The 16,037-nt window shown below is 40.2% G+C and overlaps 2 protein-coding genes across 7 annotated transcripts in view; both read right to left on the bottom strand.

Moving 5' to 3' along the window:
• The window catches only part of pleca (plectin a), a 105,035-nt gene extending 101,126 nt beyond the window's left edge, over positions 1–3,909 (bottom strand). For all 6 annotated transcript variants that reach the window (XM_026156754.1, XM_026156756.1, XM_026156757.1 and 3 more), the window contains exons 1-2: positions 3,616–3,909; positions 2,887–2,924 (exon numbers count right to left, since the gene is read on the bottom strand). In XM_026156754.1, the coding sequence (XP_026012539.1) occupies positions 2,887–2,924; positions 3,616–3,775 (198 nt within the window). In that variant the 5' untranslated portion in view covers positions 3,776–3,909. The remainder of the gene's footprint in view (positions 1–2,886; positions 2,925–3,615) is intronic.
• A 997-nt stretch (positions 3,910–4,906) lies between these two features.
• On the bottom strand, positions 4,907–14,960 carry eif3eb (eukaryotic translation initiation factor 3, subunit E, b). Its single transcript, XM_026156922.1, has 13 exons — positions 14,807–14,960; positions 14,217–14,334; positions 13,420–13,537; positions 13,230–13,272; positions 12,021–12,125; positions 11,789–11,914; positions 10,039–10,163; positions 9,590–9,716; positions 9,398–9,499; positions 6,634–6,743; positions 6,245–6,347; positions 5,933–6,067; positions 4,907–5,250 (listed from the first exon to the last, which is right to left on the bottom strand). The coding sequence occupies exons 1-13, from the start codon at positions 14,894–14,896 to the stop codon at positions 5,212–5,214; spliced, it is 1,341 nt and encodes a 446-aa protein (XP_026012707.1). The 5' UTR covers positions 14,897–14,960; the 3' UTR covers positions 4,907–5,211.
• Positions 14,961–16,037: the final 1,077 nt, after the last annotated feature.

The raw sequence follows: 16,037 nt of genomic DNA, 5'->3' as shown, positions 1-16,037 counted from the left end.
TTAATTGTTTATCATTGTTTAGCTGAGATAAAAAAGTATTTAATCAAGTATTAACACAACATCTAACATATTCAAGATAGAGTTTGTGTGCTGCTTCAGATATATCCACCATCCAACATGGAACAAAGTTCAGGTTTTACTTTCAATCAAAGGACTCATTTTTAAAGTTCACTCTCCAATTACAGATGGAAAACAGATGGTCTCGATATCTGGCACGCACTGATGACTGGGCCAGACAAAGACTTTATTTTAGACACTCATTAAGATTAGCGCTGTCAGGTAAACAAACAAGGTTTTCTTTTTCCTGCTGCTGGAATTCCCTGGCGTGAAATAAAGCCACAACATCATAATTTGTTTAACCTGAATGGAAGAACATCCATTAGTGAATAGACATACTTTTGGAGTTGACAGGATTAATCCTGAATATCCTTCATCACGTCGCTGTATCGTCTTCTTTAGAGATGAATCTTATCTCATCTTACAGCACTCAAAGGTTTTGCAATATTTTAGGAAGGGAAATTGTGCAGATTTAACCGCAGAAATTATGTTTAACATTTGCATCGTCTAAAACAAACAAGACTTTGTTCACTATTAGAAGATCATCTGTAACCATAATGAAACTATTTAAATGTTGGAAATTGAAATGTAAAGCCACTCAGCTCTGCTGTAACCTCTGCACCACCAGCAGATGCAGGTCATGAGTGGGAGTTTTAATGGCCCTCATTCTCATGGCCTCCTAATGTGTTTTGAAGAATGCAACTGTATTGCATAAATCTTGGTTGGATCCCTCTCCACACGTGTCCACTAGTGTATCTGGTTATTATGCTTTCGCAAACAGAGACCAGCAGATAACTGACAGTAACTCCACCACAGTGCCGGGATATGTGCAGCTCTGCTTTACATAGAGAGACCTCACATGTCTCTTTGTCCATCCACTTGCTACTGCAGAAGAATATGGACCGTTGGTGGCTTGTCAGTGCCATTCAGACAAAGGACTTCACTCATGGAGCCATTTCAGAGAGGCCCTCCAGATTATCACTCACAATGACTACACAGTGCTTCTCTACTGTGTGACAACACTCATTCTGTCTGTGCCAAAACACACTGACGGAGGCCAGCAGATCTCTCAGCAGATCACAAGGCCACTTGCAGTCTACTTAGTAATGGCATCGCAGTGTGACAAGCTTCAGCTGCCAAGAGGTTAGAGTACAAAACATAGAGAGGAAGGACTGCAGAATACATTTATTGGATTTATAACATGTGAACAGCACCAATGTTGCATATTAGTTGCAGCTTCAGTGGCGTATGCAACGCTTTTAAGTAATCACTGAGTTAGGACAGTGACTTTTTTGTGCTTTAGAAAGTGCCAGCTCTGCTTGTAATTAAAGACATTCTCTTACTCACACTGCAAACATTAAGTGTATCAATTTCCCTTATTACTCAGACAGAACACCAAATGCTAAAAACGTATTCACTGTTGGATGAATCACTGATGAATCATATGTTTTTGACATTAAGCTACAAAAGCTTTTTAACCCTAAATGCAGTGAGGCTCTGAGTTGGTCCACCACATTGGTTGAGGCTGAAATCACACAGCTATGACATGCAGCAGAACTGAGGTCCAGGTCATGTTTCCCAGAGGATGCACGTGTGGTTTTGAGTAGAACAATTCAACAACTGATCATTAATTTTTTTCTACTCAAGCTGAAGTTCGAGACCATTCAGCTTCAAATGTAACCTGCATTTAGAGTTAATTAGTACAAGTAACATTCTAAATGAAGTTAGTAAACATGCAAAAGCTTGATGCACTGCTGTGATTACAGCATACACAATCTCACAATGGCTACATGTCTTTACGAGTATTTCATCAGATTTAAAGGACACATATTAGAACCATAATCTTCAGGGAGTTGACTCACTTTAAGTGCTACTTTTAACATCAGCAGATTTGCCAGTGTATTTCAGAACAAACAGAGGTGTAATTAAAAAGCATTAAAATGCATCCTTTTTATTTAAGTGAGTGTTTTGCACACTTGTTCTCTGGAGCAGAAATATAGTTAATTTGACCAATTACACTTGTTTATCCTGCTACTATGTGTCAAAAGGGCTGCTGTGAAAGAAAAATAAGTATCAAAGCTTTTTAATTATTCATTCTGTAAATAAGACTACTAAAAATGAGTGATGGAGCTGAGTTATATTGACATTAACCATCCCAGAAGTCAGACACATCGGGCCCCAATCTGAGCTATTTTTGGCATTTACAGCTTAGTCACTGCCCATGGAAATGTTATGTGGGACAGACATGATCCAAATGCACCTAACATTTGGCCCATATAAGGTGGACGTGTGGCAGAGTTACAGCAGTCAGACCCAACCTGAATTAATGCTGCGAGTCAAGGCCAAATGCGATCCATGGAAACTGTAGATGTGGGCCTCGTTTGGGTCTTATTGGGGGTTGTTATCTTTAGGTTTAATCGACCGTGTGAAATATTTTGATGACATCTTTATGTTAAAAAAAAATACATGAGAAAATCTTATGGCAGATTTATGGCACATTAGACATAAAACACTAAAGCTGGAAGTTTTCCCAGACAATTTCCATAATGCTGCAAATTATATTTGACGTATACCTGTCATGGATCAGTACACTGATGAACTTGTCAAGCTTGCTGGTTTTGTCAGTTTTTCTCATCAGCAAGGGAGTTTTGATAAAGTACAAGTGAACGAGGACCCCTGAAGTCTAAGGGAGGCATTACAGGTGGACACATTTGTGAATAGATAATGAAAGCAGGGTGTTCTGAGAAAACCGCTGTGATTGAAGAGCCCTGGAGCTACTGAGAAAAATAAAGAACAACGCACAGTCACTCTTACGAGAGCTTTTCTCACCTGAGTCGGAGCTTTAGATTTGGAGGGCTTTGCCATCGCTGTTTGGAGAAAGAATACACATCTGTCACATGCACAGCTGATAAGCAAAGTTTACTATGATGTTTCAGTTCAGATGGAGCTAGTTTAAAGAATCTGAATATGAGACGATAAAAATAACCTGTGACTTCTCATGGTGGTCACAAGGTGCTTGCAGTGACATGCATGTTACCATGACTCCGCAAATCACCTCAGCTGCGTGTTGACCCTTGTCATCACATATTGTCAAATTTATAACATATCATTAAGCTCACATTACAGACTGTACAACATTAAAATGTAGTTTTACGTGCTCGGTAAAATGGAAAATTACATCTGTGGTGGATAAATTCCTCTCTTTTTAAAAAAAAAATTGTACTTTTGACTATGAAAGACCCATTGTATCCCCTCACATGGGTAACAGCACATAAAAGTGGTAATAAGAACTGCTCCAACCACAAAAAAAGAGCCAGAGCCAACACGAGCTGGCAGTTTCTGGAAAATGTGGATCCTCCCGTCTTGGAAAGGAAACACTGACAATTTACAATTACCGGACTTTGAGGGGGAAAAATGCGTTTCCACTGAGAGAGTAGTAAAAGCGAGCCTGACTTGAACTTGAAGAGTCACAGTAAGCAGCCATGTCAGTTGTAAACCTATCACAGGCCTCCACACACCCACAGAGGGTGAAGGGGTGGGGATCAAGGGCCCACCTACCTGCCAGGTACCTCTCCAGAGAGGGCGATGAGCTATGGTTCCAGCTGTAGCAGCAGAAGGACAAGAACCAGACGAGGAGGGTAGCCAGTACCAGACCTAGGACCCAGAGGAGCCGGGCCACAGCTGGGTTACTGGCAGCCCAGGTTGTCGAGATATCCATGCTGAAGGCTGCTGATCACACTGATTGCCACCAGAAGAGCCTAACTATCTATGCAGTCTAAATCCAGCAATGTGACAGCAGCAGAGCTCATGGGTGTGCTGCAATTGGCCAGTTTGTGTCCTCTCGGGGCAGCCACAGTGCCTACAGCAGCAGCAGCAAACGCAGATGGATACCAGCTGTTCCACAAGGAGCCGGCTCAGACCTCAGCCCACGTCAGCTCTGTGTGTGTCTGTGTGTGTGTTAGCTTGTGTCTGTTGTGTTTTACTGAGTCCTGGAAAAGTGTGAGAGTGTGTGTGGGTAAGAAAAACAGTTTGGAGGAGTGGCTAAGAGCTGCAGCAGCAGCTAGCTTCACTGTGAGCCACTCCCTTAGAAGGGATCCTCACACAAAGTGACTGAGACACCGAGGGTCAACTGAGAAATGCACTCGAGGTGGTTTCACATTTTTCCTTGAATACCTGCCAGCTGAAACTTGTGTAATTACAGGGTAGAGTCACATTCTGACACTAGACGGTGTTATAAAGGTGATCTTGTGCTGCAGCCGCACTTCCATTTCTTCACACAACATCTAACCTGCACAGTAAGATCCACATTATCTCTCACCGATAGTAACAAAGCAAAAAGACACAACACACGTTAATTAAATAGAACCAGTCACCCAACCAGTTTTAAAGGAACCCACGTCCTTAAATAGAAGTTTCTAAAGTAAAGTACTGAAGACTGGTTTTACAGGGCATTTACACACCGCAAATATTTACTGAGGATGTGCTATCTTGAAGTAGTCATTACTGTGTCATTCAATCTTTAGAAAAAGGTGCGGTTCAACAATAACTGCACGAGCAGAAACAAAAACGCCGCATGTTAGGATTAATAGAAACACACGAACTGAAAATGATCCAAGGCTGCACCTGACGCTTAACCTTATGAGAGATTTTCCTCTAACAGTGAGTGTTTGCAAAAGTTACAAGTTTCATTCATTTGTCAGCAAATCATAGAAACTCAAAATTAAAGTCATTGCAGTCTTACAGATGTGCAACTTTTGAAATGTTACCACTGTCTGCAGATCTGCAAGCATCAAACGAAAAGTAAACCAACTGTGCCATCTAGTGGCTGAAAGACGACATAGGACATCAATAAAGGGGGGCAGAAATCTTTAATGTAAACTGTCATGTAGGTTTTTAGATGATTACTTTCAGAGTGCAAGGAAATAAGCTTCATCTTAAAAAACAAATAAAAATAAATCTACTCATAGCAGATTATAAATAGGTTATCATGTAACATCTTGAGTGTCAATAAGCTGCCTCGCTTCATTGCTTTTATTGTTCAATGACAGGCAGTTAAATAAAAACGGTGGATAAACCGACAAATCTGTCAATAAAAAGCTTCAATAACATCCCGAGAGGCTTCCGAATCTTCCTGATGCTCGTTTCAGCTCATGCTCAGTAGAAGCCGGAGTCCTGAGCAGCCCAGTTCGGTGTCTGAGGAAATGACACAAAAAAAACACATCAAAAAGAGAACAAACACAAAGGTAACAAGAAATTTGTTCCAAATTAGGAACCATCATAATAAAAAATACCTGCCAGCTATTCTGTCAAACTGACTGACAGCTGGGAAAAAACAGTTCACATTAAAATAATAAAATCTTACAAAAACTACTGAAGTACTGCAAAATTAAAAAAGGAAAAGAAAACCAGGAGCCATAATTATAACGAACTGAGACAAATACAACGAAATATATGCTCCTGTTTTTCCACATTTATCCACCAGAGGGCAGTAGCACGAAGGAAAAGCGTCTGACACATGATTAGGCAGGTGAGACACATTTGTATCTTTAAATACAAACACAAACGTTTGCATTTTAAATTGTGTTTTAATTCACTTGTCCCACAGACGAGTGATCATGCTTACTGTTATCCTGCACAGATAAAAATCCTGCAGTATTCACTCAGGCTTGAATAAAATACTGAATAGAAATGATGGTTTGCTGCCAGCGTTACAATCAAATGCTGTCATGATGTTTGCAAGAAAATTTAGTTTTCTTAACTTTGTTGTTGGACCAAACAGAAATGCTTCACTGTGCTGTTCATTTTGTCTTCCAGCAACAACAAACACGACCAATGGGTGACATCTTTTAATCCCTGTGCAAAGTCCTCAGATTACCTCGTTCCTGCTGCTGTGTGCCAGCTTTTTCTCAATGTTCATCGCCAACATCTGACTGCGGAAGGACAAGCTCTTGGTCTTCTCGATCACCTGTTGGTACGGCGACACTGCGTTGTTGCCCATCACGACGTGACCCTGAGAAACACTCGCAGGAATTAATATTTCCCCCCTCAAGGACTGATTTTAAAGTACTTCAAAAATAGCGCTCTGACAAGCAAATAAATACACAGTGTTACTACTCAAATCAGCAGTCATGGCTGTTTACGCTCAGTGATTTGAAGCTCATCTGGATCAGCGAATGCAGAGCCTCACCAGTTTTGAGTCGATCTTGGCATCAAGTCTGGCGTTACGGATGAGGTTGACGATCCACCTCTCCGCCTCCTCAGGCGTCATGTTGAGTTTGTCTGCCAGCATGCTGGGAGGAGAGAGTGAAAGAGGACGAGGCGTTTCATTTCAGTAAATATCCTCTGGTTAAATGCAAAAGTCTGCTTTTGAATATACTTTAAAAAGAACAAGGACACGAGGTTAAAAAAAAACAAAGTAAATAAATATGGGAGCACAGAGGTCAAACAAGTTCAGAATATGAATCAACTGGGCACAAAAAGTTTACAGATCTTGTAGGTTTAAAAAAATAAAACTTTTCCTCTAAAAGCAATTATAACTTCAGAAATAAAGACACTGCATAAAAAACCCTGACATACTTGATGCTGATGCACTGATGAATGCGGCAAAAGGTTTCAAAGATGAAGAGTCGGGCATTCTCGATGAAGTCCTCCAGACAAGCGACCAGAAAGAAGTCGTTCACAAGAACCTGACAGGGACAAAAACACCAGAGTGGTGAGCATCCATCAGGGTTTATACATACCAGGAACAAACAGAAGACCGAATGTTCTACAAATGAGCAATTTTTAGTTCCCCTCTGCCAAATACAGGGTTTGCTTTTCAGCAAGGAAATAACTACATTTCTGCCCCGAAAGATTACAACCCTCACCCTGCAGTGCTGAAAAGGTGCGTATATTCAGAGCATAATAATACCACCACATGGCAGCCACACATGATGTGCAGGCAAATATTTTCTGTGATTTAGATCTTCAGCTACTGGTTATTCAAACCTGCATATTAAAATATCTCAGTGAAAACCATCCAAGTAACGATGCAGCACACATTTCTACAGAGGCTTTTTTTGTATAATCACACAGGGCTGTCAGAACTCGCAGCTGAAGTAAGTAATGCTTTTATATTTACAGCAGACAGCAGTGGATGGCACAGCCCTTGGTTTTCCTCACGTTTGTGGGAGTGAGCCTCAAACCAAAATCAGGACCTTGCTAGTGGGCGATACCCACCATCTGTTAAAAATAAATCAAAATACTGGTGCTAGAAGAAAATACGCACCATAGAAAAAAATCCTTCCAGCAAAATGCCTTTATGAAACAGTGTCTTACATGTATGTAAATTATGCATTAATGTGCTTAATCAGTTCGTGTGTGTGTTGCTTCTGAAGTGGTTTTTCTTACATATTATATATAAAGTGCTACAAGATGTTAATGCGTGTTTATCATCAGCCTCAGTACCAATAATATACTACTTTCCATGTTTTGGTAAATTTAGTTTTAAAAGGCTACTTCTAACACATCTCAGCTTCATCACTAAGCAGGTATGTGCAGGGCTGTGGTAATCTCTCTACAGTTAAAAACATCCATGCTTTTTAAAGCCCACAGTGTTTTGACAGATCAGTGGAAAACAGCTTTTTTTTAAATGACCCCACACACACGCACCTTTGACATCAAATATTTTGCCAAAGGACAAAAAAGACAATGAGAGGCATCACACCGGTGTTTGTTGTTGAGACTATTTTTATATTGTATATGTTATTATATTAGGTGCATTTGTCACATGTTGAGTTTGAATAGTTTTAGTTGTAAAAGAGATCTTTCTATTAAAAACGAAATAAAAGGGAAATAAAAACACAAAAGGAGCATTACAAAAGTAATTAGCTCAGGTTGTACGTAGCGCACTGAATCAACTCCACACTTTCACAGTAAACTCTGCAGACGCCACATTTACACATTTAAGTCCTGCTTTCTTTCATTTAGTGCCTCAGAGCTGTTTGATCTGCTGGTCTGTCTGCTATCGACTGACGAAGCTGTGGATGGTGCTTGTCCAAGCAATATTTAAGACCGTTTAAAGAACCGCTTAATACAGAAGTTGTGTCCTGTGTTGATCACTACAGACTTATTTGGGAAATTCTGTCAAGCATTTCTTTGACTTGAGGTTATGACAGCAATGCATCAGAGCTGGTAAAGCAGAGTCTTTACTAAAAACTAACCACTCACAACAACACTGGTTAAGATTTATAGAATCTCATTCTTGCAGCTACGTACGGTACACAGTATTTAACTCCATCGTCATGACTAAATTTAACCCACATGGACATTCGGCCCTTTTAACCATCACTGGAGAGCACAAAACAGTTTTTTTAAAACCTACCAACATCATTCAAATCCCTAATGATTAGAAATCTGTCACTAAACAGAGTACTACTATGCTGCGACTGCATTTCTACAAAAATAAAAGCGGCAGCGCAGAGGAAGGATGTTTGAGCGATCTCAAACTTCCAAGAGTTTAGATTTATGAACACACCGATGACAGACAGATGATATTGTGGTTTCATTTCGCAAACAGCTGTTGTGTAATAAATTAAGTCACTCACCACTTCAGCCACACTGAAGCAGCTTGCTAGCTCACTGATTGTTTTCATATTTCATAGAGGACACGAAGCAGGGCCGTGCAGACATCAACTACTTCCTGTCAATCAAGTTCTCAACAAGACTTTAATCCTCAAACTGCACACCGCAAAACAAAAGCAATCATGTTTATACAGTAATTAAGACAAGTTTTTGATCTCCAGAGAAAGAAAAATTAAAAATGTAAATTTATATCCTCTTGAGTGTTACAAACCAACAGAATCCATGACAACAGACTTTCTTAATGAACTATCTTCATTCTTCCATCATTGCGCTCACTCTGCGTATCTGACAGGATAGTTGAAGGCTTTGCCAGCGCTGCATAATTTATACAAGAGGGGTTAAAAGCGAATTGATGAGAGTGCTTCGAGAATGTGCAAAGTGGTCCCCGAGCACAACTGCAAAATAGAAGTCAAGGGTTTTTAAAGAGAAGGCAACCGAGTCCGAAATCTGACAGCTGTTCCGCTTTGAAAATCAAACTGAATAAAAGTAAGAGCCAGCAAATCAGGCCAGACATGGATTTGCTTGGGTTGAATAGCTGCAAAGTTAAATGCCTGGGACTCAGGAGATCACAGCACCAAGGCTGAGGGGGGCTTCATATCACCCCTCAGTCCCAGCTGACAGCCAACTTTTGTGGGGCGATTTAGGCCTGTGCACGATGACAAAAGCACACCGTCAAAGACGAAAAACTGAACGAGGACGCTCAGGATGCTTTTCTTACCGACTCGCACTCCCTCAGCTTCTTCTGTGCGCTGTCGAAGTCAAAGTTCACGTAGAGACACTCCACAAACTCCGTGATTGGGTCCTTGTATGTGTAGGACTCCTTCAGGCGTGAGAGAGAAGCCATCATGTTGATTAAGTCCTCAAGGCACATTTGAAATAATTACTATAATCAACAGTTTCTCGGTCTTACCTGTTGAATGACTTTCACCAAGTCCTTGAGAACTTGCCTGCGCTTTCGTACATCTTTATTGGTGATGACTGCGGTTGTGAGATATCGCAGGATATGCGGGCACATTGTCTGGATGGCATTCAGGTATCTGAAAAGCACAAAGGCAGCACGGAGCCAGACAAAAGTTATTCTTCACAATTAAATTGGTAGTATCAGCAGTCATTATATTTCAAAAAAGAACCAAGAAAATGCATTCACATAAAGAGAAACTGATAATACAAAAGTAAGGTGGCAGTCAAACTAGTAATATCTTCAATAATGTTCAAAGGTTTAAAAAATGATGTCCAAATGTCCTTGAGAATGGAACATCCAACATAAGCAGATGACCGCATCAGTGGCCTGAGCACAAGCCTGGCATTATATTAGAAAGATGACTGTTCTGTGATATAACTGATTATACAGTGACTCACTGAGGCTGGTAGAGGAAGAGCTCGATTATGTTGTCCCTGCCTTTGGGATGGTTGAAGAACACAAAGAGGGACCAGTGAATGAGCCAGGTCCTCTGCTGGAGTGACTGGAGTGGAGAGCTCACAGACTGAAAGGAAACACAACAAAAAACATGAGAAAATGTGACATCAGGCCGGGGTTTCCCGCAGCATACGGCAAACACAACCACACGCCAGGCATCAGCACAGCTTGGTCTGTATACCAGGGATTATTTTTGCCACTATAAACCTAAAACCAACAACTACACAGGAGTTTAAAAAGAAGAACATGAAAGAACATCCTAGAAGATGCACATATGGTATACATGTGAAAATCCCTGGGGACTTCCTTCTGGAGTTATCACTTTCACAAGATTTTCAGAAAGGTTGACCTTCGACCCCAAACTTGAGATCGGGTCACTGAAATTCGACTCTTCCAAGATTAGTAGATGCACCTACGGTATCAATTTTAAAATCCCACACGGCCTTATTGTCAAGTTATTGCATTCACAAACTTCTCCCATCTGCGTTTTACGGCTGAGAGAGAAAAAGCTGAAAACAGGCAAATGCTCTGACTTCACACGGTTTTATCTGTCCGCCAATACCCATCAAGTAGTGTGCGCTAATGAATGTGGGGAAAAAGCATTCATTGCTGCCTGCAAGCAGCATTAAATGTGACTCAGTAAGTTAGTTTCTATTCATGATGAAAGTGAGAAATCAGGTGTACCGTCCTCCCTTCTAAAGCTGGGCTACAGTAGCTGAAGGCCTGGATTTTACTCTGTTGTGGACACGAAAAGCTGGAGACCTGACGTCTGAGTAGTCATTCCTCTTATACTTCTTTAAAGTTTACTGTCTGTTCCCATGCATGGTTGGTGTACTGTAATATGAACAAGTCACAAAAAACAGGCAGACACGCAGACGTCTGTGTGGACCCTCACGCTCACTGTCAGATGCTGAAATTTATGTCACAGGGACCCAAGCAAACCCAAGGGTAAAACACACTTTAATCATGCTTAACCAGGATTTGGTGCTTTCTTATTTTATATTCACATAAACGTGGAAAACAAACCACCAGGAAACTCTTTCTATGGCCTCTCATGAACAGCATGGTTGGCCAGAGCTTTTAAGCTTTGCTGCCAGTGTGACTCAAGATTCACAAAACTGAGGCCTCGGTCACACTACAGCCCCTTTTCCATTAGTACCTACTTGGATCGACGCACCGCGGTTCATCATAGTTTTCAGGGTTTTAGGTCACAGTACCTGCTACCAAAACCTGCTCAGCTGGGGCTCCAAGTGATCCGAGCAGATACTAAAAATGTAACATTGATGTGCCACTGATTGGCTGGTCAGTTAGTCAATGAATCGTGGGAGCATTGCATTCACAAAAATCGAAACCGCCATTTTTGAAACCCAGCAACGAGTGAAATGCTACAAAAAACAATGGCGTGGTCCCAAGTCTTACGAAAAGCCACAGACCGAGCAGCAGGTATATCGTCGCCTTGACATCCACCTTTGTTGTAGCGTTTTCTATATCGACCACAGGTTGGCAACCTGTCTGTGTGACTGGGGGCTTTAATTCATCACCAGCGTTTGACACAAATGTTTGCCGATCAGAAAAGCATCTTAATGCACTTTAAAAAACAAAACAAAAAAACAAACAAAGTTATGCAACTTTTTTGAGCACACCAGAGAAGTGGATGTGCACCTCAAACAATCTCTTTAATTATTTTCTTACATTGTTGTCGATAGTTTCCCTTAGACGAGTGAGATCCTCCATGGCTGCTTCCCAGTTCTGCATCAGGATCTCAGAAGCCAATTTTCCCCACAGGGAGCTCAGTGCGTTCCTGTCTGTTGAGGGGACCTGAGCAGATAGCAACAAGTTATCAAACCACACCAAGTGCTGTTTAAGAAAAATTGAAGGCATCCAACTTCATATTTACTACACAGTGTATAAGTTCACATCTTACCAAGACGCGGAAGAAGTAGAGGTATTCTGCAGCCCCAGAGTAGTTACCGCATTCATACTGGAACTTGGCGTACTTGTAAAGAGTATCCAGATATTCTTGACGAAACTAGGAAGTAAAATATAGGCGATTAAAATGGAAGCTACATTTCACTGAGTTCTTCCATCAGTACCTGTACGATAATAAAACTGTCTTGAAGCATAATCAGTGAACTTGGTAATAAAATCCCCCAAAGTTGATTCTGTTAACCTGCGTTTTCACTCAATTCAAACTAACGTCTTCAGTCTCAGATGGTTTCCCACAGCCTTATAAACAATGCTGCTGAATAACGACAGAAACCAGCACCACTGCTCGTTAGCTGAGACCAAAGAAGCCTCTTGGATGAGCGATGAAATCTAAATGAACAAAATCAACTTTTGGGATAAAACTGTCATTTTTAAAAAGGTATAACATCAAGTGAGGATGTGTGTAAAAAGTCAATTAAATGCTTAAATGCTGAGTAATGGTTGAAATTGCCTTTACATACAGGCACAATATTCATAATGTTTAACATTGTCTCATTTATTCTGTTTTCAGACTACTAGAGTTATCATCTGATCTTGTTTTTCTCCTGTTTAACTAGTCGATTATACATCCTCTTGATTCAGGCTAAAATGAAAATTATATTAAGTCTACAGCTGTGCAGTACAGTGAAATCAATGCTGCATGTTTAAAAAAGTGCTACCATCAATTTCCTCTCTAAGAAATCTGACAGGGAGAGGCTGGAAAGCTGACAGCAAGTGGCTGATTAGTGAATGTGGCAGCATCTTTCATCTTTTTTAGAAAAACAAAGCCCTCCCCTCCCTGACAACAAGCCCCCTTTTCTAATGCACACGATGTGGACAATGCTGGCATGCACTGAGTAGTCGGTAATAAGAACTGTAATTTATCTGTACATTAGATTAAAAGACTAAAATTAAGGAAAGAAATTAATTAGAAATCAACAAGTATTTACTCTGATTTTTGAATTAGTAATGAGCACACTGGTGCATCATGTTTGATGTTTAAGGATTCACAGATTTGGATAACAGTCCTGCTGGCTCACCGTGACAGCTGGTTGTTATGGAAACTAAAGCACACATCTAGCTCCCAACTTCCAAGATTAAAATGCAGTGCACCTTTTACCAAATATGAAACACATTGTGCATACACAGCTAACATTTAAATACTCACATTGTGCTTTTCTGACAGATAGTCAAACAGCATCCTCCCATCCCTGGTGAAGATTAAAACAAACAGATGAGATGATGTCAAACAACTAGACGACTTTCACAGATCACATAAATAAAAATCACAAGAGTAATCTGATCAGAGCTGCAGTGAAGAATGAACAAGGCTTCTGAGAGAGATGAATTTTTCTGACCTCGTGGACTGCATCTGTCGAGTGGTCTCCGGGTCTTCAAACATCTTGACGATTGGCTCCGTCTCTGACTGGAGCTGCTTCAGCTGGGCCACTACAGTACTTCTCTTCTCCCTTAAAGCTGAAGCAGAACAATAAAACACATCAAAAACAAATCAGCAGCAGGTAGACAGATTTACTTTGGCTGAAAACAAATAAATGAATGCAGGACACTACAAAACCAAAGCAAAACGTTCCCTTTAAATGTAACTTAAAAATAACTTTAACCACCTAAGTTCATATTATGTTACTAATATTTCATGATCTCTTAACTCTAAACTGTCCAAGTGTGATTCATCAGTAGTTGGACAGTAATTAAAGTTACACTACAAAGGTCTGGCTTCTATGCTAAACTTTGCTTAAACTTAAAGATTAAGGAAACAATACATAAGATAAGATGGTTTTCTCCTAGATCAAAAGGGGCCTTTGGGGTTGACCAAACACATAACAATGGTTGGTTCCCGTATAGTTAAAGTAAAGAGTTTGTGTTACCATAAAGCACATTACTGTAACCCATTTAAATAACTAAAATGCATTTAAGCTTTACTAAATTAAACCTGGCTCAATTATTTAAGTGGAAAATCAAGATCGCTTTGTTTTATTCACAAGAAAACTCTGTATAACTACGGAAAAACCATTGCTAGCTTAAAGAGTCTGTAACCCATCTGTGGTGAGAGGCATTGTGAACAAATCAAATGCGTCTGTGGTACAACATTTCTTACTGTGTTGTAACAAAGCAAAGTGTTGAGTTGTTTTCTTACAGTGTGGGATTTCCTTGTCCGGATACAGATTTTTGTACACATCCATGGCGAAATCCACCATGTTTGTGTCGCTGAGTAGGTCCAGCTTTCCCTGGAGGAGTTCCTTCTCATTGTAGATCTGTTACAACAACACACATATTCACAGGATTGGTTCCCTTTGAAACGCGAATTCAAATAATGAAACACCGGCATAAACGCTCTTTAATAGCGCCAGGATTATCACAGCAGACACGTGAATGGGGTTCCTCCCATTCAATCAGCTGTTATGCTATGTCGCTAAGCTATAAGCTAACACGCGGGGTAACAATCATAAGCCAGTTACCTACTGCATGCCTGTTTTATACATTTTCTAACCACTTATGGTGTCGCCAACTAGCATTAAAACAATAATCTGGTTATAAAGGACTAAAGTGTATACCCAGTTGCAAACTAGCTGTTAGCTGCTAGATGACCGGCTATCTAACGTGACTGTTAGCCAGTTAGCTCGCTAGGTCGCATCGCTGCCGGCCACAATCATATTTCACCCTATAAACCCCGCCAATAAACAACTGCATTTTACTTTTACACATATCACGCAAAAACCTCCATACCTCTTTCACAGACAAGAACTCCAGCAAAGGGAAAACCAAATGCCGGTCCAGAAAATGTGCAATCTTGGTGGTGAGATCGTACTCTGCCATCTTGACTGGCTTCAAAAGCAAACTTTATTAACAAAAGAGCGACAACAAGGCTCTGCTAGAGAAACTCAGAGCCCCGCCCCGACCTTGAGACCGCTAAAGCGACGTCATCACATTTCCGGTGAGCGCTTCATTCATTTTGGCTCCTTAGTCCAGCTATCTATCTATTCATCTATCCTTGCCTGTCTTCATTTGGTTAACCATTAATTAAATAGCCATTAATTAAATTATATAAAAATAATTTAATGTTGACTTTTAAGCCCGCTCTGTGCTCGCAACAAAATATAGTTGAGATTTTCTGCCACTGTGCGCCCCCGGTTGTGACCTGAGGTCCTCGACCAAGGCTCTGGTGGCCATCCCACAGTCTGGGCTGAGAACCAAGCAGGCTTTTCCTGTCAGGACACCCACTCTCTGCAACAACATCCCTGAGGAGATCAACAAGCTCACTATCAACTTTTAAATCCATCTTAAAGACATATTTTTATAACCAGACTTACTATTCTGCTAGTGAGTTTTTAAAATGTCTTAATTTTTATTTGTTTTAAATTTTTGTCTTTGATTTCCACTTTTCTTTCCCTCTGTTTCAGCATTCCCAGCCCTAATGTTGTTTCACTTTTATCTCTTCTTAAATATTTTATGTGTTGTTTGTTGAAGCACTTTGTAACTTTGTTTAGATATTTTTATTTTAATTGGTAAGAAAAAGTCATGAAAGACATTAGCAAAGTTGTAAGTGCACATACTGTAAAAATTAGGTAAATGAGAGAAAAAAGGTTAAAAATTAAAAGAAGAAAAAAAACCTCTTTATCCACAGACAAATGGCAACAGGTAAAAAACAAACAACAACAATGAATGGGCTCATTAAAAACAAACAAACAAATGACTAAAATTGGTCTGCTCTTCTTTTTCATTATCTAACTAAGATCAAATTATTCTCATATTTGCCTAATGAATACTCCAAATCAGCCTAAGCAAACCATTGGCAGGTCAAAAGATAATTCCTGTCAGTGATAATTAGATGTTCTGCTTAAGATCATTGGGCACTTGCATTCTTAAATCTGAAACATATTACCTACCTAAATATTGCTGTACACCAAATGCTCCCTAGTGAGATGTAATATGCAGTCAAATATTTAATCAGTAGTCT

Source organism: Astatotilapia calliptera, chromosome 22, assembly GCF_900246225.1.
Source record: "Astatotilapia calliptera chromosome 22, fAstCal1.2, whole genome shotgun sequence".
Classification (NCBI taxonomy): domain Eukaryota; kingdom Metazoa; phylum Chordata; class Actinopteri; order Cichliformes; family Cichlidae; genus Astatotilapia; species Astatotilapia calliptera.
This window is presented reverse-complemented; position numbering and strand designations above follow the sequence as displayed.